This window comes from Cornus florida, unplaced genomic scaffold, assembly GCF_030987335.1.
Source record: "Cornus florida cultivar Cherokee Brave unplaced genomic scaffold, ASM3098733v1 CherokeeBrave_3.0.0_Hap2_Chr09, whole genome shotgun sequence".
In the NCBI taxonomy this organism is placed as follows: domain Eukaryota; kingdom Viridiplantae; phylum Streptophyta; class Magnoliopsida; order Cornales; family Cornaceae; genus Cornus; species Cornus florida.
This window is the reverse complement of record NW_026775579.1, coordinates 72,314,727-72,341,367: the sequence shown is the minus strand read 5'-3', so window position 1 is coordinate 72,341,367 and position 26,641 is coordinate 72,314,727. Positions and strand designations below refer to the sequence as shown.

General features: G+C 34.1%; 2 protein-coding genes and 1 non-coding gene across 5 annotated transcripts; 2 read left to right on the top strand and 1 right to left on the bottom strand.

Annotated features, from left to right (window-relative positions):
- The first annotated feature begins 5,592 nt into the window (after positions 1–5,592).
- Positions 5,593–6,691, top strand: LOC132274375 (nuclear speckle RNA-binding protein B-like). Its single transcript, XM_059775642.1, has one exon. The coding sequence runs from the start codon at positions 5,712–5,714 to the stop codon at positions 6,399–6,401; it is 690 nt and encodes a 229-aa protein (XP_059631625.1). The 5' UTR covers positions 5,593–5,711; the 3' UTR covers positions 6,402–6,691.
- Positions 6,692–10,811: 4,120 nt separating this feature from the next.
- Positions 10,812–10,883, top strand: TRNAP-AGG (transfer RNA proline (anticodon AGG)). Its single transcript has one exon. It is a non-coding gene; the product is annotated as a tRNA-Pro (tRNA).
- Positions 10,884–11,464: 581 nt separating this feature from the next.
- LOC132274373 (PHD finger-containing protein 1-like) lies at positions 11,465–19,749 on the bottom strand. Of its 3 annotated transcripts, none has more exons than XM_059775639.1 (7): positions 19,136–19,746; positions 14,595–14,680; positions 12,952–14,250; positions 12,627–12,848; positions 12,409–12,533; positions 12,105–12,327; positions 11,465–11,991 (listed from the first exon to the last, which is right to left on the bottom strand). In XM_059775639.1, exons 1-7 carry the CDS (start codon positions 19,136–19,138, stop codon positions 11,988–11,990), a joined length of 1,962 nt encoding a protein of 653 aa, XP_059631622.1. In that variant the 5' UTR covers positions 19,139–19,746; the 3' UTR covers positions 11,465–11,987. The 3 variants fall into 3 exon arrangements, with proteins under 3 accessions (XP_059631622.1, XP_059631621.1, XP_059631623.1); XM_059775638.1 differs by having other exon boundaries at positions 11,465–12,005; positions 19,136–19,745; XM_059775640.1 differs by lacking the exon at positions 11,465–11,991 and having other exon boundaries at positions 12,114–12,327; positions 12,417–12,533; positions 19,136–19,749.
- Between the last annotated feature and the right edge of the window lie 6,892 nt (positions 19,750–26,641).

The following is a 26,641-nucleotide window of genomic DNA, read 5'->3' as shown; positions in this document are numbered from 1 at the left end:
TTTTTTACCTAAAAAAAATATTTTAGGTCCAAACAAACGAAATAACTTAAGTGCGCAATAAAGATAGGCAATTTCCTTTCACCATGCGAAGAAAGTGTAAATCTCTCAAAACCTTAACTTTAATACACCATTTGTCTCTCTATTTTCGGATTCTTAATTTGCACGAAGAATACAAAATAATAATAATAATAAGACCCTTGTTATTCCAAGTTACAGTAGAGGCTACAATCCAGGGCCAAACAAGACAAAAATAAGGACAAAAAAATTTTCTCCGAAAACAGTAACTTGGGTGTTGCAACTCGGGTTGAAAAAGAATTCGGGCGACAACCCAACAAATTTTTGTTTTTTTCTTCCCAATTTGAAGTTATATGAATTTCAATTCCAATATTTCGCATGAACCGTGGGCCCAGCCCAGTTTAGTAGGCTTTGATATATGGAAAGGAAAATGATGGTCGGTTGAAAATGGACCAAGCCGACACTTACAACGGGCCTGTAGGACCACCACAGCTGGTGGGGCCCACACTTACGAGAGTTTCAATAATTGGCGCTTCAGTGAGGTTGGACACTTGGGCTTGCTCTGACTTGCGGGTTTCAGCATCCGCCCGGAGTCACTAAATCCATGTCTCCAAAATGATTAGGAAGAGTTTCGGAGTATTTGGCTATATTTCCGCATTTTGAAATTGAAGTCTTAAAATTAAAATTGATAAAATTAAAAAAAAATAATTAACAAAATTGAACTAAAAGTTACTTCAATTCCTCCCCTAGTACTAATTCTAAACTCCAATTCCATACAGCCAAACACTAACCTCATAGAATGTTAATTAATTTGTTTACTTACTGATATAGTTTGGTTAATCATAAATTTATTATGAAAAAAACAATTCTAGCCTAGTCACTAGTGAGAAGGAATCGCCTCCTTATCACCGATATGGCACAATTATCAAATGCCACGTGTTCGTCAAAAATAAGAAAAGGAAAATTAAGACTTTTATTGTTATTTTTCTTTACATATTTTAAATTCAAAATGGACATTTATCATTTTGTTATTGTGTCACATGAAGAAGAATTGACTAGTAGATAACTATTATTGTTGTTTAAAAAAAAAATCCAAGATTGAGACAAGTATAATTATTACTGCAGTATACACAACACATAATATGTAAAAAAGATGATGTCGTATTTTATGCCTTACGTGTTTCACTAATTCATTATTATATTTTTTTATTGATCTAGTTCTAGTTCTTTGTATTGAACAGCAATGTAAAAATATTACATTCTTGATTTAATAATATTATTTATATATCGGTACAATATATTACATGAATGTTATAATATTCTTGAAGTAATTAAATACTTTTTTTATTTTATAAAAAGAATGAAATTTACGATTTTTCAAACATAACATTTTTTATAAGTTATTATTTTTTAAATATGACATTTTTTTATAGAAGGAAATATGTTGATCGCCCAATATGGTGTAAATGCATCCTCCATCAAAATAGCAATGAATGGTCCCAATCACTAGGACAGAATCATCCTGCTACATTTTGTTCCTATCCAAATGTGCCCTATAATTTAAGGCACTCTCAGCTACTTCACCAGTCCTTCATTTAATCATTGCGTCCTACTTTCAGAAGTAACCCTCCATGACTAGGTCTACACTTAACATTCAAATGTGTAGACCAGGCACTGATATGATCACATTTGTCTGCTATAGGTGTTTTCGTAAAACAAAATGTTGTAAAGTTTCAATTTGTATCAAATTTGGCATGTGACAAAATTTTGGTCAATGGAGCTAAGTTAATTGGTGGATATATTGATTGACCACAAAGGAAGACACCGAGAGGAGTGGGTGTCTTGGTCAACTCATGCGGCTGGCTTGCTCGGTTGTCCCACTTTCAGAATTTGAGTTTTATATGAATCGGTCTTTTCCACGAGAATATACTATGTGTCCCGAGTTGTACTATGCTACGCCCTAGTATAACGCAGAAGGCTCTTAATTATGCATGTATATAATTTTATTTTATTTTTATTTATTTATTTTGTGTTAGGTAAATAAGAATAAGATAACGTCCGCATCATTTGAGGAAGAAGTTTCTAAAAATTATATGTGTGAACACTTCTTAACTATATATGTAGATATGTTTTGAGAAAAATTATAAGCACCTAAAAGAAAATGTGCAATAAGGATAATATCTACACCGGTTGGTACAAGTCGTGACACAAACACATTTACAAATGTCGGACTACAAATAAATCGAGTTGTTTATGAACAGCTCGGCTCGTGAACATAAACTTGTGTAAATTTATTTATATTCGTGAACATAAGCTTGTTATAGGGCTTGTTTATATTTATTTTTATTAGAATTCTTTAGTCTTCGATTTACCAAACTGAGCCTGAACTGGTTTTAAAAATGAGTTCAAATTTTTTTTTTTTTTTTTTTTTTTTTTTTTTTGTTTAAACGAGTTGAGCCAAATTGAGCCTGAACTTTTGAAATTATGATGAGCACGAACCCAGTCTGAGCAACCTAAAACTTAACTCGACTCAATTCATTTGTAGGGGCAGGACTCCTTCTCGCACTTCTCTTTTGAAGGAAAAATGGTGATCCCAATTCAACTAATGGTTCAGGTGCTAATTATTCGTGTATGCTAACGTAGGCACATCCACAAATGTCCAATATAAGACTGATGAGTCCGTCACTTCTCTTTTGAATGAACAAAAATGCTCGTACCAATGATTTAACTGATAATTATGTATGTATAAGTGTACATATTTTTAGTAATTAGGAATTTTACAAGATTAATTCTGTTTTACTAAAATCTCATCGTACTGATTTTTGTATGGTTCATTTTCAATCTATAAGTTCAAATCGAAATGGATGAACAAGAATTGGAAGTTATGTGAGTGGATTGTGATTTGTCAGATTTATGAACAGATATTAGGTTATGTTTGGCCGCATAGAGTTGAAGTTTTGAAATTAAAATTGGTAGAATTGTAAAAAAAAATTAGTTCAAATTCCTGAGTTATTTTTTTCCAATTTAATACTGCCAAAAGTTTAATTCATGGATATAGATTTGCATACTAAGCATCTTGGATTTCCAAATTCGTGAATGCCATTCTTCAATCAATAAGCAGTTCCGATGACTTTATAAATTTAGGCAATTTGGTAGTCATTAACGTATAAAATATGAATTTTGCTCCTGAAATTATTCATTTGAAGTTGGAATCTACTATTACCTGTTTGGTTTTGCCAAAAAAAAACAAAAAGAAAAAAGAAAAGATAGAAAGAAAAAAATAATCAAAATCCTATCTGATGCAATAATACATATGTCCCAACTGATGACAATAATTTGAGATACACGTTACGAAATTGTTAAAACATTAATCTTGCATCATAATATTTTTCTAATATGTATTACAACTTTTTCCTTGAAGACATTCCAACATTTTCTTAATGTGATATCCAAATTATCCTAACGGATTAGGACACGTGTGGTGTTGCCTCAGAGGATTTTTATGTGCAGGCGGCAATGACTACAATGTAGGTGTTTCTCTCTCCACAAAACAATTTCTAAGTCTCAGACTAATTAAATAATTTGCACAATAATAGTACGCTTTATGAAATCCTTTATGTCAAATGTATCCATTGTTAATTACATTCATACCGATTGAGAAGATTGTCATAATATTAAATTTTATACATCATTATCATACATTTGGATATATATAGGCCCTACAATACCCATTATTAAACAAAAACACTATAAGATCATATAATTAGTCTCTCATTTTAATACACTACTACTATTAATTATTTTTTCAGAAAATGAAAATAAAAGACAGAGAAAAGAATATTAATGCGGCCGGTAAAAGTGGACAAATAGTACTTGACAGTACAAACACCATTATTGTAGAAGAACCAACCCAATCCAAACAATGGTGGTACCAATGAAATATATATATATATATATATATATATATATATATATAGAAATGATAAATTTTTTTATTTTAATTATCGACTCTTCCTCCGAATATAGCATGGTTGAATTTTATTAGAACTCTTAAAAAATTTCCTATAAATATCTCTCTCTTTGACTCATTCTCAATCATGTTATATTCAGAAGAATAGTCAACAATTAAAGTCGAAATATCTATTACTTCTTTATATATATATATATATATATACACATACACCATAAATACTGAGTATATATATAATCGCATTGCCTTAATCATAGTCGCTCTACTTGGCTAACAATTTTGTGTACCACATGGGCTGTGTTGCACACCTGTTATCCAACTATTTTGACTTGTACTAGTACTTTGCTTTTTTCTCATCATTTATTATTGACAACCAACTGCCAAAACTTGAAGGTCTTACCCTATGGGACCTTGTGCTGTCACACTCCAACCCTCCATTGAAGACAGAGAATTAAAATACAATGACAATCCAATTCTAATTTAGGTTTACAAGTCATGGATTATTGTAACCGACACTTAATAAGTCGGGTGTTTGACATAACACGAGATTCATACCACAACATATGTGTGAGACATCTGACTAGTCAGGTATAGTTAATTTTGTTATTTTTCTTAAATAATAGTTCATATTGAAACTCTCACCTTAATCGTTTCCTCTTAATTATAAGAAAAATATTTCTTAGAACAAAGAATTAATCGAAAAGCTAAGCTGGGGTGTGCCCAACCGTAAAATGCACCCAGTAAGAGCCAATGTTAGTTGATGCATCTTGTGGTTTATACTCCGGCAAGACTCTAGGATATTTCTTTTGTCTAGTGTAGCATGACTATAGTTATTACAAGAAAATGATTCTTAGACAAAATTCTCAAACTTATTTATTAGACCTAAGGGTCCTATCCATTTCATGCAATTAATGTGATCTATTTTTGAGCTAATCCACTTTATCAAATAGATGAAAACCCTATAAATTTAACAAATAGATCTAAAAATTCGGCCAAATATCATTACTCATTATTATATTGAGAAACTATTTAAACTATCAACCTTGCGGTCCTTGACCAAAGTCTTGTTGTAACTTGAAAAAAATACTAAGACATGACCTATGAGACTTAAATTCTTTAGAAAAGCTTATAAGATCTAATGTGAATTGGCAACTTTTTAAAAAAACATGAGAAGTTTCATTTCATTAACTTGTTTGACTCGGGTGAACGTCTCAAACGGCAACCACAAAAATCCTTTCTTGGAGTCTAAAGTAATCTTGGTAGGATAACTAAACCTGTCCCTATAAACAATTAATACAACAGGGTCAGATCAGTAATTTAATCATCAACTACCTAGACAAGCAACAAGCTACCTACATAGGCGGCTACGTCATCACCCATCAGTATGACGTGGCACATGCATGACCCCTTCCTTTCCTCAAAAATTTAGACAAATTCAAACATTCATAACACCACGAAACCGGCCCAAACCCTAGTCTTCCATATGCACAAGTAGACAATAATATGCATATAATAAAATAAAATACATATATTTAATTATTTAATTTTTCTTTAATACACATTAAATTAATCCCTATATTCCATTGACTTGTAGTACTGTTTAAATATTCATGTCACTTTTATAACTCCTTCGTTTGCATCACAAAAATAATGCTTTTATCATCTCCTCCTCCTCCTCCAACACCACCACCACCACCATCATCTCCCTCTTCTCCTCCTCATCACCATGGACTCGTGGGACTTCCCCTCCGGCAAGTCGCCTAGGCGAGAGCTCCAAGGTCCTCGACCGACCCCCTTAAAAGTACGTAAAGACTCCCACAAGATCAGGAAGCCGCCGGTGGTGCCACAGCCGGCGTATCAGCTACCGGCACAGCCGCCCCGGCAACCGGTGATCATATACACGGTCTCCCCAAAGGTAATTCACACACACCCTAGTGAGTTCATGACACTAGTCCAACGTCTCACCGGCTCATCATCATCATCAGCATCAGCATCATCCTCTGCATACACCTCTATTGCTGATAATGGTGGTGCACCATCACCTGCCGCTCGTTTTGCCACCATGGAGAAGATCAACAAGTCTCCTGAAATGAAGAAAGCACAAAGTGGTGATCATATGGGATTGTTTGAAGGTATGGAGATTAGGTCTGAGATTATGAGGACAGGGTTTCCCGGTATCTTATCGCCCGGTCCGGGTTCGCTGCAGCCTATTCCAACAAGCTTTTTCTCTCCACCGTCTGATCCAAGTCCCCTGAGTAGTTTCTTTCAGGATTTGAGCCCTGTGTTGCAAGGTAACTACAAGAGTTATATAGAGGGTAATTTCATGATGCCTAGTCCTTCTTCAAGCTTTCTCTCTCCTCAAATAACATCCCCAACTCCATCTCTAGACATTTTCAATAATCTCTTTAATCTTTAACCCTTCAATGAGAGAGATGGTCTGGTTTTGTTTGGTGTGTCTTCAATGGTGAAGACGGCTAAAAGGACTAAATAGGAATTTAGCTTTTTCTTTTTCTTTTTATTTTTTTTTTTTTTCATTAAATTGGTGGGCCCAATGATGGGGTAGTTTTGCTTAAAATATCTTTCTTATCTTTGTAATACGTCTTTGGTTCTTTATACCATTTTTAGTTGTCATATATACTTTGTGGCATGTAATTGGCAACACATGCATAACATAACATATATATTTTATTGATTTGTTTTCTTGTATATGCCTTTTTACACCTAGTGTTTGAATGCACTTATTTTGTTTGATATATATATATATATATATATATAGTGTTAGTACAAAATGTAGCTACAAATATAAATGTGAGCAGGCTAGAGCAGTCCTCAGGGGACACTTCACATCTCTAAAATTAATACTATGATGTTGGGATGTGATTTAGACTGCTTGACTATTATATCAGTCTGATTAACTCAGTCAAGCAAGAGCTCTCATTTATAAATTACTTGTAACGCGTCTTTAAAATCTTAATTTATTGATTAATTAAAAATATAAGTGTACGAGTGTGAGAAGATGTAAGTGTATGAGTGCGAGAAGATAACGCGTTTTTAGAGTCTTTGATTTATCGATTAATTAAAGATGCGAGTTTACGTGAAAATACTTATCAATTTTAGGAACTCAATTCTAACCTTATGTATGAGTGTGAGAAGGTAACACGTCTTTATAGTCTTGATTTATTAATTAATTAAAGATGCGAGTTTATGTGAGAACACTTATCAATCGGAGTTACCTAAAAAGAATTAGATTTTAATCTTATTAGCTGACACACAAGATCAATAAACTGTCTTACCTTCCTCACTAAATGTTTCAGTTCTTGTAAAAAGCTTAAAAAAATAAAAAATAAAAAAATTCTAATAATTTCTTGAAATTTGCCATTTTCAGCAAAATTTCTTCAAAAGCAAACACTGAAAATGATTTGGTATATGCATTTGTTTTTTAATTTAACTTCATAGAAATACCAAATAGGACACTAAATTTATCCTGTGCTTTTTCCTTTTTAAAAAAATAATAATAATAATAATATGTAGAAAGAACTATTCTTTACTTCAAATTATTAGCTCATCATTCCTCATATATTATGTCTAATATAAAAAAAATAGAAGTATTTGAAACCCTATTGTAAAGGACATTGAACCGACAAAACCTAAGTTTAATCCAAAGCTAATTCAGACTTGCATGGCCCTAGTATATGTTTCGACCAACCATTTTAAAATGAATCAATCATTAAAACGCATAAAATTAATTAATTTTTTATCAAAGAACAAGTTATAAAAATTAATCAATCTTAGGAACTCGATTGTAACCTTATGTGTGAGTGTGAGAAGATAACGTGTCTTTAGAGTCTTTGATTTATCGATTAATTAATTAAAGATGCAAGTTTACGTGAGAACACTTATCAATCTTAGGAACTCAATTGTAACCTTATGTACGAGTGTGAGAAGGTAATGCGTCTTTAGAGTCTTGATTTATCGATTAATTAAAAATAAGAGTTTACGTGAGAACGTACACTTACCAATCTTAGAAACTCGATTATAACCTTATTTATTTTTATTTACCTAAAGAATTAGATTTTAATCTTATTAGCCTACACACAAGATCAATAAACTGTCTTACCTTCCTCACTAAATGTTTCAGTTCTTGTAAAAAGCATAAAAAATAAAAAATTCTAATAATTTCTTGAAATTTGCCATTTTCAGCAAAATTTCTTCAAAAGCAAACACTGAAAATTATTTGGTATATGCATTTGTATTTTAATTTAGCTTCATAGAAACACCAAACATGACACTAAATTTATCCTGTGCTTTTCCCTCTTTTTTTAACAAAATAATAATAATATGTAGAAAAACCTATTCTTTACTTCAAATTCCTAGCTCACCAGTCCTCATATATTATGCCTAATATAAAAAATAGAAGTATTTTAAACCCTATTGTAAAGGACATTGAACCGACAAAACCTAAGTTTAATCCAAAGCTAATTCAGACTTGCATGGCCTAGTATTTGTTTCAACCAACCATTTTAAAATGAATCAATCATTACAAACGCATAAAATTAATTAATTTTTTTTTTATCAAAGAACAAACTATAAATTAATCTAATACTTTTGAGCAGCTTATAACAACAATGTACAAACACAATTTGCTCATCATCTTTATTTGCTTCATTTTCAAAAAAAAAATCACACACACACACAGATACACACACATTACAAGTAAATGATGGATGACAAAACCTCATATACATTGCCAGCTACCCTCTAGAAATGGTGGGGGTAGTGCTATAAATCCAGTGTTTGACAAGACACACACATATTTTAGGGGGGGCCAAAGTCAATAAAATGAGTAGAATATTCATTTTCTTGTGTTAAATATTGGAGTGGTTATGTTAAGGGCACGTTGTGTGGAAAATTCAGACATTATATTATTATATTAATTAATGTCATTGTAAAGTAAATAAGTGTTGAAAACAAAAGTTAGATGTTTCTAGGCATGACTTGAACAGATTGGATTAAGGAGAAAATAAAAATAAATTAATTAAATAATATCTAGGAGAAGTTTCGATGAACCTAATACACTGAGACGTGTAAGTAATAATCAAACTGGTTAAATGGATTTGATTAATCTCTAGATATGATTCATTGTAGTCCCAGTTAGGCCATGTTCATACAATATCGAAAAAAATATACGATTAAGGACCTTTTTTTTTTTTTTTTTTTTTTTTTTTTTTTTTTTTTTTTTTTAAACTATAGTGACTTTGAAGAAGATGAAAACTTATCGTCATGATAGGGAATATCAATGAAGAAAATGGGGGTCCCTATGATCTTTTGATGTGGATAAATATTGGGGGTTTTTTGTATTAAAAAAAAAAAAACGCTATTATGATTGTTCATGGATCATTGATGTTTAAATGATCTCGTTCGAGATATTTTTTAAAAAATAATTTAAATCACTTCTGAATTGAAATTTGTTATGTGAATGCTTGAGAGAATTGGAACTCCTAATTTTTAAATGTGACTTGGAGCATTACTAGGATTAAGGGTGCAATTTGTGTTCGTGGATCGTAATCGTGTCGTGTCGTGCCGATGTAAAGGTATTATACTAAATATATAAACCTAAATTCAACCCATTTAATAATCGTGTCAAGAACCTTCAACATTAATCCAAATGTACTAACCTGTTTAATGACCTATTTATTAAAATGAGATATTTAATATTTAATCAAATATTAAATAATAGAAAAAAAATTATTACAATTAATCCAAACATTCAAAATAAAAAGAAAAATCATAAGGCATGGACAAGGCTTATGTTGAAATGACTTAACTATCCATAATAATTAGATTTAAATATGTAACATATTACATAGGTCATAATTTTGATTATAACATATTGAGTTAAATAAGTCATAAACGGATTAGACGGGTTAACTCCTCAACCCTAACCCGACACGATTAAGTAAACGAGTTAATCGTGTATGATCTAAATATATTTATGCCAAACGCAAATATTTTTAACTCGTATCGTATTGTAATTTATCACTCTTAACTAAAATATTCCCTAGTTCAAGTCATTCAATTTTTTTGGGTATCCAAATTTACCATAATGCCTCTGTTTTTCTTCTTTCTTTGTTTATTTTATCACGTGCATTTAGAGATTTGATTACATGTCTAGAAAAATAAAAATTCTCCACTTTTTTCTGTATCGAGATTTATCTGTGGCATAACAAGACGCGGGAAAGACTTAATTTAATTAAACTGTGGGCTTCAATGTCCAGGACGAGTAATCAATTTCACAATTGGTTCTAAATACATGGTTTTCATCTTTGTGTCCAACTAGAGTCAATAAATCAAATCATATCAGTTGCTTACAATTGCTTCCAAGACTCAAATTACTCAAAAAGTTTGCTCTAAACTCCAAAATTTGAACTCTCAACGAAATTGCTCAAAGAGATAATCTTCTGATGTTAGACATAATTACACTGTGCATAATTTTTAAAAAATAATAATAATAAAATCTACACTAACACCTACTAAAATTTGACGTATGACTTTTACCGAGTCCCTCCAGAATCAAAATTTCTAACTCATCCCATGAGTCAAAAACATGATTTTTTTTTTTTTTTTTTTGTTACAAAAAAAATTACCCAATTACTCCAATGTTTTATTTACAGAACATTTTTTTAATGGATGTGCAGGTTTATTTAATTAGAAACAATCACGTACTTCCATATCAAGTCGGTTCACCTGTCCACACAGTCCAAAGCCGTTTGGTACTTAATACAAATAATTTAATAAATATAAAAATGCCCAGTGGTTGATTCCAAACGGGCATTTGGTCTAGTGGCATGATTCTCGCTTAGGGTGCGAGAGGTCCCGAGTTCAATTCTCGGAATGCCCCCTTTGTTTTACCTTTTTTTTTTTTTTTTCCAAAACAATTCTCAAGCATTACACAATATATATCTTAAGATTTCTCATTATTTGTACAGTTCTAGTACAAAACATAAACACCATCACACCAAACATTAACAGCTAGAGAGTGAGAATGAAAAGGAACATGCACGAACGCAGCAGCACACCAAATATGGGCGTTGGAGACTTTTGCACAGCATGCGCGACCTCATTGCCATGTCTCCAAACATGACTAACTGGAAAACGACAAATGAATCAAAAGCCATCCATAGCTTATCAAACAGAAGATATCACACCCTGTCCAAAGCTTTAGGGCGGACATGTCTTGGAACTGTCCAAACACCTTAAAGGTGCCGGTCAGTGACTTCCGCCAACTTGTACCATTTCGAGAGTAGAATGAGGCTGGGGTTACATAGGGAAGGCTTGGGGATCCAGAGATCGGCGGAGATTCAGTGACAAAAATATTCACAATTTGACCCGTAGGTTCCTGAAACGGGTCCCAGTCGCTTTCCAAGTTTAGATCCTTCCCTTCCTGGCCTAAACATGCCTTCAATTCATAGAATGGGCTGATGCTATAATGATTTTCTCAATTGGGCTGCCCACAACAACAGCAAGAAATTTATGTTGCAGTGAAAAGCTGTTCCTACAGCTTCCACAGTTGTGATTGCTTTGACAACCCACCTATACTACAAAAGATAGCTTTAAAAATGTCCAAAATAAGAGTTACACTATTCTTCGATAAGATTAGCTTAGACAACTTCATACAAAAACCATGTTATAAACATGAATAGACAATGCTTGTATGACTACTAACGCCGCCGTCCTAAAACTGCATCAACCCCCCTCTCTTCACAGACATATGGAGGGGGAGAAATATACACCACATTGAGGACAAGCCTATATTTACTACTGCATCTATTGTAACATTTATCACCCCCCATAGAATTGGTCAAAGTAAATTCCCAGGAGACTCATTCCTTTTCTTTTTATAATCTGGGGGATTGCTCTTCGGATTTGTATATGTTGTCCTATTCACAAAAACCTGCTTTGCCGGTATCAATCTTCATATCCCAGTTCCATATCTTGCTCATGTTCACCTGAAAGCTCGGGACTGTCAGAGCCAAAATACTAAAATTAGAACAAAATACACAGTTCCAAGAAATATATCATGACATTGTGGAATGGGAAAGAACATTGGTGAGAAGCAGACCAATAACTATCACATTTGCTCAAAGCGCATGGAGGACTCAGTGCATCCCAATTCTTGTCTTCACAGGTCCTCTCTCTGTCATTGCCCAAAACATGAGCTGAATTTGAATGCACATCACATGCTTTGTTGCTATTTTGAGCCATAAGATCATAATTCACTTGATGGGTAGAGGAAGCATGCTTTCCCTTGAATACCCCCCACAAATAATACTTTCCCTGGAATTCTGCAAATCAATTTTTTCTAGTCAAAACTCAGTAGAAAAGGAAATGATGTTTTTTATTTATACATGGAAATTTCGACTCACTCCAGTACCGCAAAGGCAGCATATCAGAAGTGAAAACCAAGAGCTCGGCATTTTTTACCATGACTCTCATGGCAAATTCTCCGCCCACCATGTCATCAACCAAGCTGTCAAAAAAGCTCTCATATCTGCAACAACAAACATAAAGTACGAAAAAGGGTGTAAGACGAACAATTTCAGAAAATTATACCCAAAAAAAAAAAAAAATTTGAAGCCACCACGTTTTGTTTTGGGGAAAAAAATATAGGGCGATGTTGTCATCACACGGTTCTGATCTCTGAAAACTCTTTGGCCACACATTAAACTTGGGAAGCATTTCCGTGCAAAGCAACGTGGGTAAGAAACTAGCTTCTTCGTACGCTCTCGGGCATGCTTTGCTTGACAAATGAGCTACAACTCCGCCAAATATGCCATACTTCGTATTGCAGATATTAAAACTTCCCCTGTCAAAGAAACAAAAAATAATCCATACGTTTCAAAAGATGTTCAAGTACCAAAATCCACCACTTTATATATGGAAAATAGAGAAATTAAATAATTCCTCACCTCCAAATTGGATCGATGATTGGTTGGGCAAGGAGATGATAGTTGTGTTCGAAAGTATTAGAAAAATGACCAGCGGATGTTTGAGATGCATCAATTCTAACACAGCCAACCTCTTCATCAAGTCTGCTCCCTTCCTCCAGCTCTCTATGTGCTCCATAAGAGTGCTGAGGTTGGCTACTTTGAGGCTTCTGTTCCGCTGTCTCGGCTACCGAGGGAGTAACATCCTCTTTCTTCCACCTCAATTTTATTTCGAGGAGAGAACAATCACCTGCCAACTCAGCACATTCATTAAAATCAAGATTTCTATGTCCCTCACAAGATTTCTGGGAGGAACTGCTTTGATGCTTCTGCTCTTCTGTCCCAGCTACTGAGCAAGTAATGCCTTTTTCATTCTTCTTCTTCTTAAACTTTATTTTCAGACGATCACCCACAAAGTGAGCATGTGCAGTAAAGTCAGACATTGTCGGTGACCCAAGACATTGTTGGGTGGGGCTACTTTGATGTCTCTGCAACTCTGTTGCAGCTACTGAGCCAGCACATTCATTAAAATCAAGCTTTCTATGTCCCTCACAAGATTTCTGGGAGGAACTGTTTTGATGCCTTTGCTCTTCTGTCCCAGCTACTGAGCAAGTAATGCCTTTTTCAATATTATTCTTCTTCAACTTTGTTTTCAGCTGACGATCACCCACCAACTGAGCACGATCGGTCAAGTCAGGTATTGTAGGTGACGCAAGACGTTGTTGGGAGGGGCTACTTTGATGTCTCTGCAACTCTGTTGCAGCTACTGAGCAAGTAATGCCTTTTTCATCCTTCTTCTTCAACTTTGTTTTCAGCTGACGATCACCCACCAACTGAGCACACTCAGTCAAGTCATGCTTTGTAGGTGACTCAAGACGTTGTTGGTTAGGGCTTCTTTGATGTCTCTGCAACTCTGTTGCAGCCACTGGGCAAGTACTGTCACTTTTCTTCTTCTGTTTTATTTTCAACAGAGAACAATCATCAGCTGGATGGGCACACTCGAAGTCAAGCTTTTCATGTGCCTCTTGAGGTTGCTCAGAGGGGCTACTTTGACATCTCTGCTCCTTTGTCTCAGCTACCAAGCAAGGAATATCTTTTTTCTTCAATTTTATTTTTGAACCGGTCACTTGATCACCTTTTGAACTTACACGATCCCTTTTCTTGGAAGGGTAAGGACTAGGTTTCTCGAGAGGAAATTGCTTTGCCACCTCTGGTTTGCAGTCCTCACAAAACCAATAGACAAACTCATCAAAAGTTGCTGGCAATATATCCAAACAATAGCTGGAAAAATCACAGGTGGGAGGAAGAGAATCAGTGGATAACCAACAACTAATTTGCAAAATTAAAATAAAAGGGGCCACGTTCAGCCACCACCCCAAAAAAATTAATCTGGTTTCTTCAATAGCATATTGAAGTGGAATTAAAGTTCAAACACGATTAAATTTAATATTTCGAGAAACACCAATTCAATGGATTTTGTCAAATTTTCTACGCTTCTATCTCATTGATTTCAATTCCCCTAGCCATCCAAATGGAAACCAAATTATAACCTCCTCCTCCCTTTCCACAAAGATATAAAAAGGGATAAAAACCGCTAGAAAGGAAAAGGGAGTGATGCAGCATACCGATGCAACGCAGAATCCAGACACTTGACACAGTACACAAAAGCATTAGCATATCCTATGTCACCGCACTGCTGACATATTGCCACCTACAACAACATGTGAGTCAGTACTTGTGGCAAAGATGTGCTATATCTGTTGTAGACTGCACATAGAGATATTATTAGAGCCCCATGGCCACCCATCTCCGTTGTTATAGGATAATCAACTGCGATTCAGTACTTGTTGCATGATGCAAGTATTATAAAAAAATACCACTCTATGTTCAAAATTTAAATAAGGAAACAATTTAAGGCTGGCTAAAAATAGCAGAAACCAAATCAAATTGTCTCCAATTCACTTTCAAAATTAAAATTCACTAATACAATTTCCCAAAAACACCTTGCACAAACAATTTGAGTGTGTTCAAAAATCATGCAAAACTCCATTGAGACTATCATCTGCGGAATTTTCCAACAGAACAACACTTCATGCTCCAAACACCATAATGCTGTGTAATAATATCACACTCCAATGCCGAATCTGAAAAGGAGATCATCAAGGAGTGCGCAGCAGAACAAAGCAGCTTTTGAAGTATATCCAATCAAACAATTAATTAAGAAAATTTGGAAACATGCCATAGCCGGAATAAACTTTTTTATGCCTTTTGACACCATTCAAACCCAAAGATAAGGATTGCAAAGGCCGTATTTGCTTATAAACAGTTGATAGATTTTGAATGGACATGCTTAAAAAGATTCACAATCCATATCATATTATGAACAATTAGTGTTTAAGGTAAATAAGTCACACACAAGTAACTAAAGATAACATTTGAAAAAAAAAATATTAATCATAGATATTATGGAAGTTGATGCAATTAAAGAGGAGTTTGTAAGAAAACTTATTTCATCAATTGCCACAATAGATCAAGATTTGCGGCAAAAGTGAAAGGTCTGACATTGTGTCAAAGTCTGTTAAAATTTGGATGCGGAAATAAGAAATACAAATAGGAAAAGGGAAGAGAGAAGGAAGGAGAACACAGACATAGACATGGTTCGGCACTAAGGCCTACATCCATGTACAAAGAGCCACTAAGGGTTACATTTTTATTATTCAGATTTATGTTTTGTTTCAGTACAAAGAGCCTATATATAGGTATGGTAAAGATAAGAAAATATGGAAGGTGTACAATAGTCAAAGGAGGCACTGTGATTGGTGGATGATTTTGTTCCACCGCTATATAGAAATATTTATATATTTCAACAATGTGAACAAAAGCAGACAAAAAATGTATTAACAAATCCTCAATAACAACCTGTGCATCAGCACCGAAGCCAGAGATCTTAGTCTAGAATACACCCTGGCAAGGAGCATTTGAACAACCTTGCAAGATGATTCATCTATGAAGACCTCAGAGTTCCTCTCTAAGGATAAACCTCGTGGATACATTCAAGACCTACTGGAGCTCATCTCCTACCAATAAACTTCGAGAGATACTGAAAACCTTGATGAGTTCCTCCCTTACAAATAATCCTCTGGGAGAATGTAGAAGACCTCGAAGAGCTCATCTCCTATGGATAAACTTTAAGGAAATACTAAAGACCTTGAGGAGCTCCTCCCCTTATGGATAAAACTCGAGGAAAGGTCGACTTTTGTACAAATCTCCATGGGGTCTTAACACTCTCCACAGGAACTCATCACTATAGTGAGCTCTCCTTTGCTATAAATAAGCCTTACCCAAGCACAAGATCTAGCTAAAATTTCCTCCAACAAGTAAGCCTTGCCATGAGAATTTTCTCTCTATAGATAAAGCTCGTCACCATGGTACAATCAGGATAGCCCGGCTGGGGTTGTTACACGGTTGTCTGACAGACTTTAACCCAATATTTTAGTAATCGGAAGAGAAAAAAGATTAAAAAAAATCAGTATAGCCCAAAACTCAAGGAGCCCCACTCCTATAGATGAACCTTGAGGAGATACTGAAACCTTGAAAAACTCCTCTTCTACGATAAGCCTCAGGAAAATAGTTAAAAATCTCAGGCAATGTTTTCTTCAAGTAAAAGAAGAACTTGGAAGTCAAAAAAACTCCTCTTCTACAATAAGCCTCAGGAAAACAGTTAAAATATCAGGCAATGTTTCCTTCAAGTAAAAGAAGAACTAATGGGACTTCGAAGTTATACAACTAATAAGGTCTTGCTTACTGGGTTTTATATGCATTTGGCTTGGAGGTTGGAATCCGAAGTCAATCAAAAATATCTTGTCCAAACGACATGCTTCTTGATCGAACTGGAGTGAGAGAAACATCGCTCAAGATAACCACATTTCATGTGCATCCAATGGTCAACCAAATGTTGGTCCCACCAATGTGAGGTGTGGGAGGGGTTAAATACAAACCTAACTTTTAGCATTATTTGTACAAAGTCACATACTACAGGCTACAGGTTTAGTAGTCTAAGCATTGCAATTGCACCAAGAAATACAAACACGTTAAGCAATTGAAAACAAACATGCAACCAAAAAGATTCTAATATATGCAAGTCATATCCACATGTCCATTTCAGTTACACCTTTCCACATTATCCTGATAAAATCAGCCTATTGAGCGCCATTTTAGACATAAATATACATATATATATGTATATGGACATCAGAACTCTCTCAGAAGATAATCACCTTATTTCTAAGTGAATCATTACCACTCAACATGTGGAAAATATTATTCGCATGGATCTTGAGCAGATCCCACAAAGTATTCTAATGCCTAAAACATATTAGATGCAGAAAAATGCATGAAACATGATTAGGATCATCATTTTCTATGCCGAAGATACTTTTCAAGGAGCACAGCACAATTGTCCAACAAAGACAGACAATGAAAATCCATAACTACTAATGCACAACTACCATGAATACTTTTCCTTACATGCATAAGTATATACAAGCTCAACTATGGAGTAGTGACCATGTTCTTCGCTGAATTTCAAGGTGAATATTGTTAAGCAAATTAATCCTTTTCCCGTGCATATATGAATGCATCCTAATTAAAGCAGGTCCTATGAGAAACTAATATGGCAAATATATATTTTAGTTATAACAGTCTTATTAGGAGTTAATTCTTAAGAATATGATTTTTTTATAAAAAAAAAATTATAGAAATTTTAAGGGTTTTAGCAATGAAATTTGGGGCTTATATTGTTTCTATGCTTAGTAAGGTTAATTAAATAAAACATCCCTGTGCTTTTAGGGTTCTATAAGGCCTATAAATAGGCTCTTAAAGGATACTAGACTTGAACATGAATCAATAATGAGTATCCTTGAGAGTTTTTGTCTCTCCCTCTCATTTTCCCTCTTTTTGTCATCTCTTTATTATCCAAGTCTAATTTTCTCTTCTATGAGACTAGAAGGCTCAGAAGTTGCCCATATCACCTCCCTCTCTTATTATCTATTCTCTTCTCTAATTCTAGGTCACATAAAACAAGTTGGTGTCTGCATAAAAGCATACAAGGTGTGAAATTTGTAAACTGATAAGAGACTAGGCTTTAAAGCCCCTTTTTTGTAAATATTATATACAGGGTCAGGGATAGAAGTTTTAGTCCAAAGAACCACAAGAGAAATTTGATAACCCAAAATTTCTTTTAAATAATGATTGTGCCTTTCCTGCTAATCCAAAGAATTGAGAGTATTCAAAAGCTGACTGGTCCTCTTATGGCCTCTTTGGCTTGGGAGCTGGCTTATGTGGTCAACTCTTAGGTCTAGAGTTCGGGATTTGTAAAGAGAGAGGAGAGTATTCAAAATATGTCAAATCTAATACATTCCATTGAAACAGCATATGTCAATCGTATCATCTTCACTTGCTTGCTTTCGGCTACTGAACTTAAACCATATAGGGTGCAGCACTCCACCGCTTCACCTAGCATCACTATGTTTGTATTGCTCTCCCACAACCACTGTTCAGGCTGCTTCCATTTCTCGTCGTTAGCAAACAGCTAAAGGCAATTGCATGTAGAAGTGTCGAAATGTTGGCCTCTTGGACCTAAATTTTGGCATTTAAGCCTCGTAAAAAAGGTTTTTCTAAAAGCAACAAAGTCATGTACCTAAAAGTGGCACCAACAAGCATGCCCACCAACCATTAAGAAATTATCATACGGATTACCGATAAATTAACTATTAAGAAAAGCTTCAGAACTACATATATTGCTTCATAATCATCAAGCACAAAATTTTGCTAAGTTAAGCTACAATACAGAGATAAAATAAAAGAGTCAAAACACCACCAATGGGTATTAGCTCAGATCGTATCTCTCCTTCCCCAAAGAGTAGGTTGAGCCTTTGCTTCAACTTTAGAATATATATACATAGGAGGCAAAACATGCGTGCCTATGTAAAAAATTCATAAACATTCATCAAAATTAGATAAAGCATACTAAAACAGCAGTTCAGAAGCCATAAACAAAAACCCATCACACAAAAACACACTCACACACACACATATATATCTACGCACACATTTATATATGTAGCAGATGAACCCGGATGAGAAGTGGGAGAGGAAACAAACTTACCATGGTGAAGTGAAAATCAAGGGCACACCAAGAAATCGACCAAAGGAATTGAAATTCTTGAGAAGAAAATCATAAAAACAGTGAGGAATTGAAGTGGGGATGAAGAACACGGGTCAAAAGTAAAGGTGGTTCGAGAACTTGAATCGACATATTTCCCGATTTGTTTCTGGGAGAATATTAAAGGACCTCTGTGTCGTTTGTAGCATTTTAGGAAAATCATCAGACTAATAATTAGAGCTGGATAGGGATTCATTGATTCTAGACTTGTAGTTTGTCTTGGCAATTCTAAAATGTAATATATCGATTTAATTTTAAATCTGATTTATTGTAATGTTTTTTCATGGATTGAGTCTAAAATCTAAAGCGGGTTCAAAGAATAATCATACATATAAAGTAAGCAATCTTTTAGAAAGAAAAAATACATCTAATTTTGTTTTTTAAGAACTCTAAAGAGAAGTGAAGTGTGAGCAATCTAAAATATTTCGTTCTAGTACTTTGGCTATTATAAAGTACACCATTTCTTTTTCTTTTTTTTTTTTGTTAATTTCGAAACAACAAACAAACAAACAAAAACTAGAAACAGAAACCCCGGTGAAGTGATCGTGAGTTTGTGTCCATGTGACAACTTGTGAAGTAATTTGGTTTCTAGTTCCATGTGACAACTTGTGAAGTAATTAAGGTAAGCTACCAAAAACACTCATATAGTATATGTATATAAGTGTATTACTTCTTATGCGTTTTAAAAGAAAATATTTAATATTTAATTTTAAAATAAATAAAGACTTGATTGTTGAAAAAATTAAAGTATAATTAAATAAAATAAATAAATAAATAAACTTAATTAAATATAAAATGACTAAAGTGTCCATCTTTTCAGTTCAGTGTCTACATATATAAGGGAACACTCATATAGTATATGTATATAAGTGTATTACTTCTTATGCGTTTTAAAAGAAAATATTTAATATTTAATTTTAAAATAAATAAAGACTTGATTGTTGAAAAAATTAAAGTATAATTAAATAAAATAAATAAATAAATAAACTTAATTAAATATAAAATGACTAAAGTGTCCATCTTTTCAGTTCAGTGTCTACATATATAAGGGCATTATCGAAAGACGTATGGGTATTTTTGAAATTTTATATTTTAAAAATATTACGAAATAGTGACATCAAACCTTTCTTTGCACATTTTTCAAACTTAACGAAGTTATATAAACATTATTAATAATGGGGTGTTATTTACCCAAAATGTAAATTACTAAGAATATTTTTCTCACTTTGTCTTATAATTAATTTGTTATTGAATTTAGTGTCAAGTATAACTAGTATAATTATAAATCTAAAAAAACGTATCTAAGAAAATGAATTAGCCAACTTATTTTTCAAGAGTCCACAGTCCCACTCGTTTCAAGATGTGCTCTTGCATGAGAAATTTATTTTTGAGGTTCTTATTTTTCAAGTGCAATCATTTTATTTTATTTATTAAAAAAAATTAAGTAGAGAATCATAGTAATTTTCTTTAATTTTTTTACTATATCGTCAACTCTGAGACACACCCAAAATTTGCACAATTTAATAGTTGAATTATTGAATGGAACTCTCCTGAATTATCACAAATTATCTTTTGAACTATGAATTCAATTTAAAAAATCACTTTTGTACTATTAAAAAGTGACAAACTACCCCTCGGCCATTACTATTGCATGAAACTTCTTTTTTTTTTCTTTGTCTTTTTTTTTTTTACCCTGACAAAAAACAAGCCAACTGGCATTGACAGATAAGAACATCAATCACAGGCACAGGGCCAATATACAAGAAACACCAATTGGCACAAAAGCATCCCAAAACTATTGCATGAAAATCTCTTCAATTATTTCGTGGCAAAACATCTTCTAAAGTATGCACTATATATCTTTGTACTACTAAAAAGTGACCAATGCACGCCCCCCAAACGGCCAAATCATTAGGATTGGAAGTACAATTCAATGGTTTTTTTTAATAATATTCGGATATTTAGATAATTTATAAATTCACTCCCAAACTGCATGCATCATTTAAATCAATGTGCTTTTGTTATGCGAAAGTCAAACTCAAGATTGGGAGTTTACTATTTGTCTAGAGAATCCTTTATTCACAAAGTTATTTGTACATATTTTAAGGGTTGGTTTGGTATGGTCTTGTTTTTGTTTTTTTTTTTTTTGAACTATTACAATATCGATTTTGACAATAAAAGCATATTTGGTACGACCTTATTTTATTTTACACAGTGTTAAAATACTTCGTAAACAGTTGCCCAAAATCAAAACACCAAAAAGTTATTTTTTCCTATTTTGACAACTTCATAGCTAAAAACCATATTTTGCATGTTTCTATTTTCGACATTTCCACAGCAAAACATCGTTCCCAAATATACTTCCAATTTTTTTTCCAAAACACTCCTACAGCAAAAACACTGTTTTTGTTTTAGCCAAAAACAAAATACCTAAAACAAAGGGCATGCCAAACTGGCCCTGAGTTATGTGTCATTTGCATACATGTTAGCTAGGTTTTAATCCTAAGGAAGCTGCTAGCCTGCTAACTCTATCATATCTCTTATTTTATTAGGTATATTGCACTGACACTCCTAAAGTTTTGGTCAATGTCACTCAGATTTTGGTTAACAGAATTTTGGACAACGACACCCTTTGAGGTTTCAAAAATTTTCATTGACACCCCTCCACACAATAAAATGACCATTTAGCCCTTTGACTTGTCAACAACCATTAAATTTACCAATATAACCATTTATAAATAATTTTAAAGGACCAAAATAACATTTCCATCTCAAGCTAATACATATTGCCGCCGCCACCACCCACAACCAACACATCTCTCATCAACATCCTCATAATCAACATCTTAAACCTCAACCTTTAATCGTTTTTCGACTCATTCCGCTAGCGCTATTCGCCGGATCTCCTAGCTAAGAGCCCGTTTGGGATTATTTCTCTATTACTTAAAAGTGCCTTTATTTTGAAAAATTACATTTAAATGTGTTTGGTAACCATTATAAGTACTTTGAATGGTTACCAAATTTAATTCAGTAAAGCGTTTGAATTAAGTTAAAATTTGAAGCTTTTAAATCTGTGTTTTGAATAGAAGTTAAATATTTTAAGTAACTCTTTTTCATTAGACAATTTTGTCCTTTTTAATTTTTTATAAAGACAATTGCATCCCTTCCTTAATAAAGTTACTATTATCCTGCTATCGATTGTAAGACTCTAGATGAGGTATGGTCTGGTTCTCTTGCTAGTTACAGTAATCTGAGAATATTTGGGTGTCCAACATATGCTTATGTGAATGAGGGGAAACTTGAACCGAGGGCTAAGAAATGTATATTTCTTGGTTATCAGCCTGGGGTCAAGAGATACAGATTGTAGTGCCCAGAGGCTTCGGGAAAGAAGATACTTGTTAGCAGGGATGTGACATTTCATGAGTCTGCGATGCTTACTCTGCAAAAGGAGGTAGTTAATTCAGGGAAAGGTTGGGGTGTTAATGAGCATGTGGAACATGTAGAGGTTAAGTTAGAAGATAGTCATATTCGGTCGACTCACAAGCAGGTATAATTTCGGGTTAAGGGAGATGCACAATTGCAGCAATATAGTGTGGCTAGAGACAAGCCTAGGAGGGATATTAGGCCACCTGAGAAGTATGGGTTTTCACATGCTGATTTGGTTGTTTATGCACTTAGTGTGGCAGAGGATATTGATGAGCCGTGTACTTATCGTGAGGCCATCATAGGTGGAGAGTCAACACAGTGGACTGTTGCCATGAGTGAGGAGATTAAGTCAATTCAAAAGAACCAGACTTAGAAGCTAGTTAAGAAGCCTAAGGGTAGAAAAGTGTGGGTTGTAAATGGGTCTTCAAGAATAATTAAGGATTCTAGGGGTGGAAGATGCGAGGTACAAGGCATGCTTGGTGGTGAAATGCTATACACAGAGGGAAGTGGTTGACTTCAATGCAATGTTTTCTCCTGTGGTGAAACATAGCTCAATCCGAGCGTTAGTTATTATGGTTGTTTTGTATGACTTGGAGCTTGAGCAGCTTGATGTTAAGACTGTTTTCTTACATGGTGAATTAGAAGAGTAGATTTATATGCATCAGCCTGAGGGGTTTGAGATTATGGGAAAGGAATATCATGTTTGCGTACTGAATAAGTCCTTGTATGGGCTGAAACAGTCTCCTAGATAGTGGTATAAACGATTTGACACCTTTATAGTTGAGAATGGTTATTGCATGAGCAAGTCTGACGGTTGTGTGTATCACAGGAAGCTTTCAGATGGTTCATATTTGTACTTGTTACTATATGTTGATGACATGATGATAGCTTGCAAGAACATGTCTGAAATCAACATGTTGAAGGCTCAGCTTAGTGGTGAATTTGAGATGAAGGATCTTTGTGCTGCAAAGAGGATATTGGGAATGGAAATTCACATGGACAAAGGAGCGGGCAGATTGTATTTGTCATATATGCAGGCATCAAAACCTGTGAATACTCCATTGGCTGCCTACTTTAAACTTTCAGCACGATTGTTACCACAGACCGAGGAGGAGGTGGAACACATGTCTCGTGTTCCTTATGCTAGTGCAGTTGGTAGCCTTATGTATGATATGGTGTGCACTATGCCAGACATTTCACATGCAGTTAATGTAGTGAGTATATACGTGGATATACCTGGGAAGGTCCATTGGCAGGCTGTGAAGTCGATATTACGATACTTGCAAGGCACTACAGATGTTGGGTTAGTCTATGACAGAGGCAGCGATATGTGTGGGAGTGTTGCTGGATATGTTGATTCGGATTATGTTGGAGATCTTGATAGGAAAAGGTCTTTGACAGGATATGTCTTCACTCTTTGTGGGAGTGTGATCAGTTGGAAGACTTTGCAACCCGTAGTTGCATTGTCTACTACTGAGGTTGAGTACATGGCAGCTACAAAGGCAGTAAAGGAAGCTATATGGTTGAGAGGCTTGGTTGGTGATTTAGGCTTACAGCAGAATGATTTGGCTGTGTTTTGTGACAGTCAAAGTGCCATACATTTGATTAAAAATCAGATATCCATGAGAGGACCAAGCACATTAATGTCAGGCTTCACTTCATCAGAGATGTGGTTGCACAGAATACTATTGCAATGAGGAAGATTGGGACAACAGAGAATCCAGCAGATTATAACTAAGGTCATTCCTACACTTAAGTTCAGACACTATCTGGATTTGATTGGTATATGCAGTTGCTTTAGGGGCATGTGGAAGTGGCGAAAGGAGTAGCTTGATGGAATTTGAGTCACAATTTCCAACAATCTCCACCTTGACTCAAATTCCATCAAGCCAATCATCGTTTTCCATGGCATTGATTAAGACAATTCTTTTGCAGCTTCAGTTTTGACGATACTCCTGCAAAACTCCGATTCTCCACGTTATATGTTACTCGATCAGTCAAACCTCCAAGGCTCCACCTTGACCACTCAAGCTCCATGTCATATAACCAAACCGATTAACTCCACCTACAATTGAAGCCTGTTGCAGCACATGTTGAGACTTTTTGTGTTTTCTGGATCTTCTTCACATTTGGCTCTGATACCAATTTGTTGGGCAATGGAAACGCACGAAGCACAAAGATCCAACAAAAACCAACAAAACAATCATACACAAACATAAGATATACATGGTTCAGCCAAAACCGGCCTACGTCCATGGATGAGAAGAGATTTCATTATCATTCGTAGAGAAATTACAACAATTGAGTACCAACACCACGTACATGTCTTTTCACCATGTACCACTCCACAAGCCTATCTCCTCGCTACCAGTATCATTGGTGTTTTTCCTACTCTACCAACCCGCATATTACCTCTACCCATTAACTCCTTCATCAGATTACATCTCTCTCATTCTCATAAGTCTCAACCCACAACATATATACCTATTTATAGCAACGACATTATCCTGCTCCCTGGTGAGCAGGGAGTAGTATACTCACTTTTAATCCTGACCTTAGAATCTAATCTTACGTTAATTAATTAATCAACATTTCCTTTTTATATTTAAGGCAATTGCTTCTTTTTTTATTAACATTATATATTATTAATAGGAAATAACAAAACTAGAAATGTTTTTAATGGAAATAAACTAAAACCAAATTGGTTAGGATTTTCTTTTATACGAATTCCTTCCCATCCAAATTCTCAAAGCATGCCAATTAAAAATAAAAATAAAAATTAATTATTTCCAATCCCTTCAACGATAGAAGGTTGAAACATAGAAGGCAACCACATCTGAAAAAAAATTAAAATTAAAATTAAAAAATTGAAATTTCCAATCCCTTCAACGATAGAAGGTTCATTCCATTCGTTCTTATCCATTCAGTCAAGGAACTCTCAAAGCATACCAATTAAAAAAAAAAAAAAAAAAAAACAAATTGGAAATATTTTTTTTTTGTATGCTTTGTGAATTCCCTTGCCAAATGGATGGGAAGGAATTTTTTTATGTTTTGGGAATTTCTTAATTAGTTTGTTATACACAAGTTTGCTATTCATGTTGATTTCTATTTGTTGTTCTTTGATCTCTCTAACTACTTGAAGAGACTAAGAGAATTAATTTTTTTTCATGTTAAATAGATTTTGAAAAGGAGATTAGAGTAAAACGGTGTTCAAAGGACCAGGCTTGAGTGCCGACATTGGACTATTTTTGCTGGTCTTTTTAACTACCCGAAGGATAAATTCACCTCATTCACTACTTATAAAATAAAAAAATTACCTCATTCACTGTTTTAGCGAATCCAAATTTGAGACCAACAGTTCAAAAAAAAAAATCACCTCATTCACTCTTTTAATGAATCCAAATTTGAGACCAACAGTTCAAAAAAATTATTAAAAAAACATAAATTCAATAATTATTTTATTTATAATATTTAACTCAAAACCACATTCAATTCAGAGTTTCAAATTCTACACCCACCTGTAAAGAAATTATTTCAAATTAAACTATGTATACTAGAATTGAATAATCTTCATTAGGAAAATTAAAGTTAAATCTTGCACCAAGTGACTAATATTTAACATTGTAAATTATGCTCAAGTGAGTGATGTAAAGAATCAGGTCGCGAACAAAATGGTAGCGTTGAGGTAGACAATGAAATGAGATAATTTTAAAACATGAATGAATCCTTCCAATAAAAATTCTACATTGAATTCACAATAATGTTAACTTAATAAACAACCCAAACAACCTAGCAGAGTTAGTACAAGGCTTTTCTTCTTTACTGTATCTCCAACAAACACCTACAAAAAATGGAATTATGATTTCAACTAAGTAAACTCATAAAAAAAATTGCTAAAGCAAAAATAAATAAATAAATAAAGACATACCTTGAAAATGATTCATTTACATCCACTATCAACATGTTCTAACTCATTTGAAATATCATCATCAGTATTTGCAGTTGACCTGTTTAAAAGAAAAG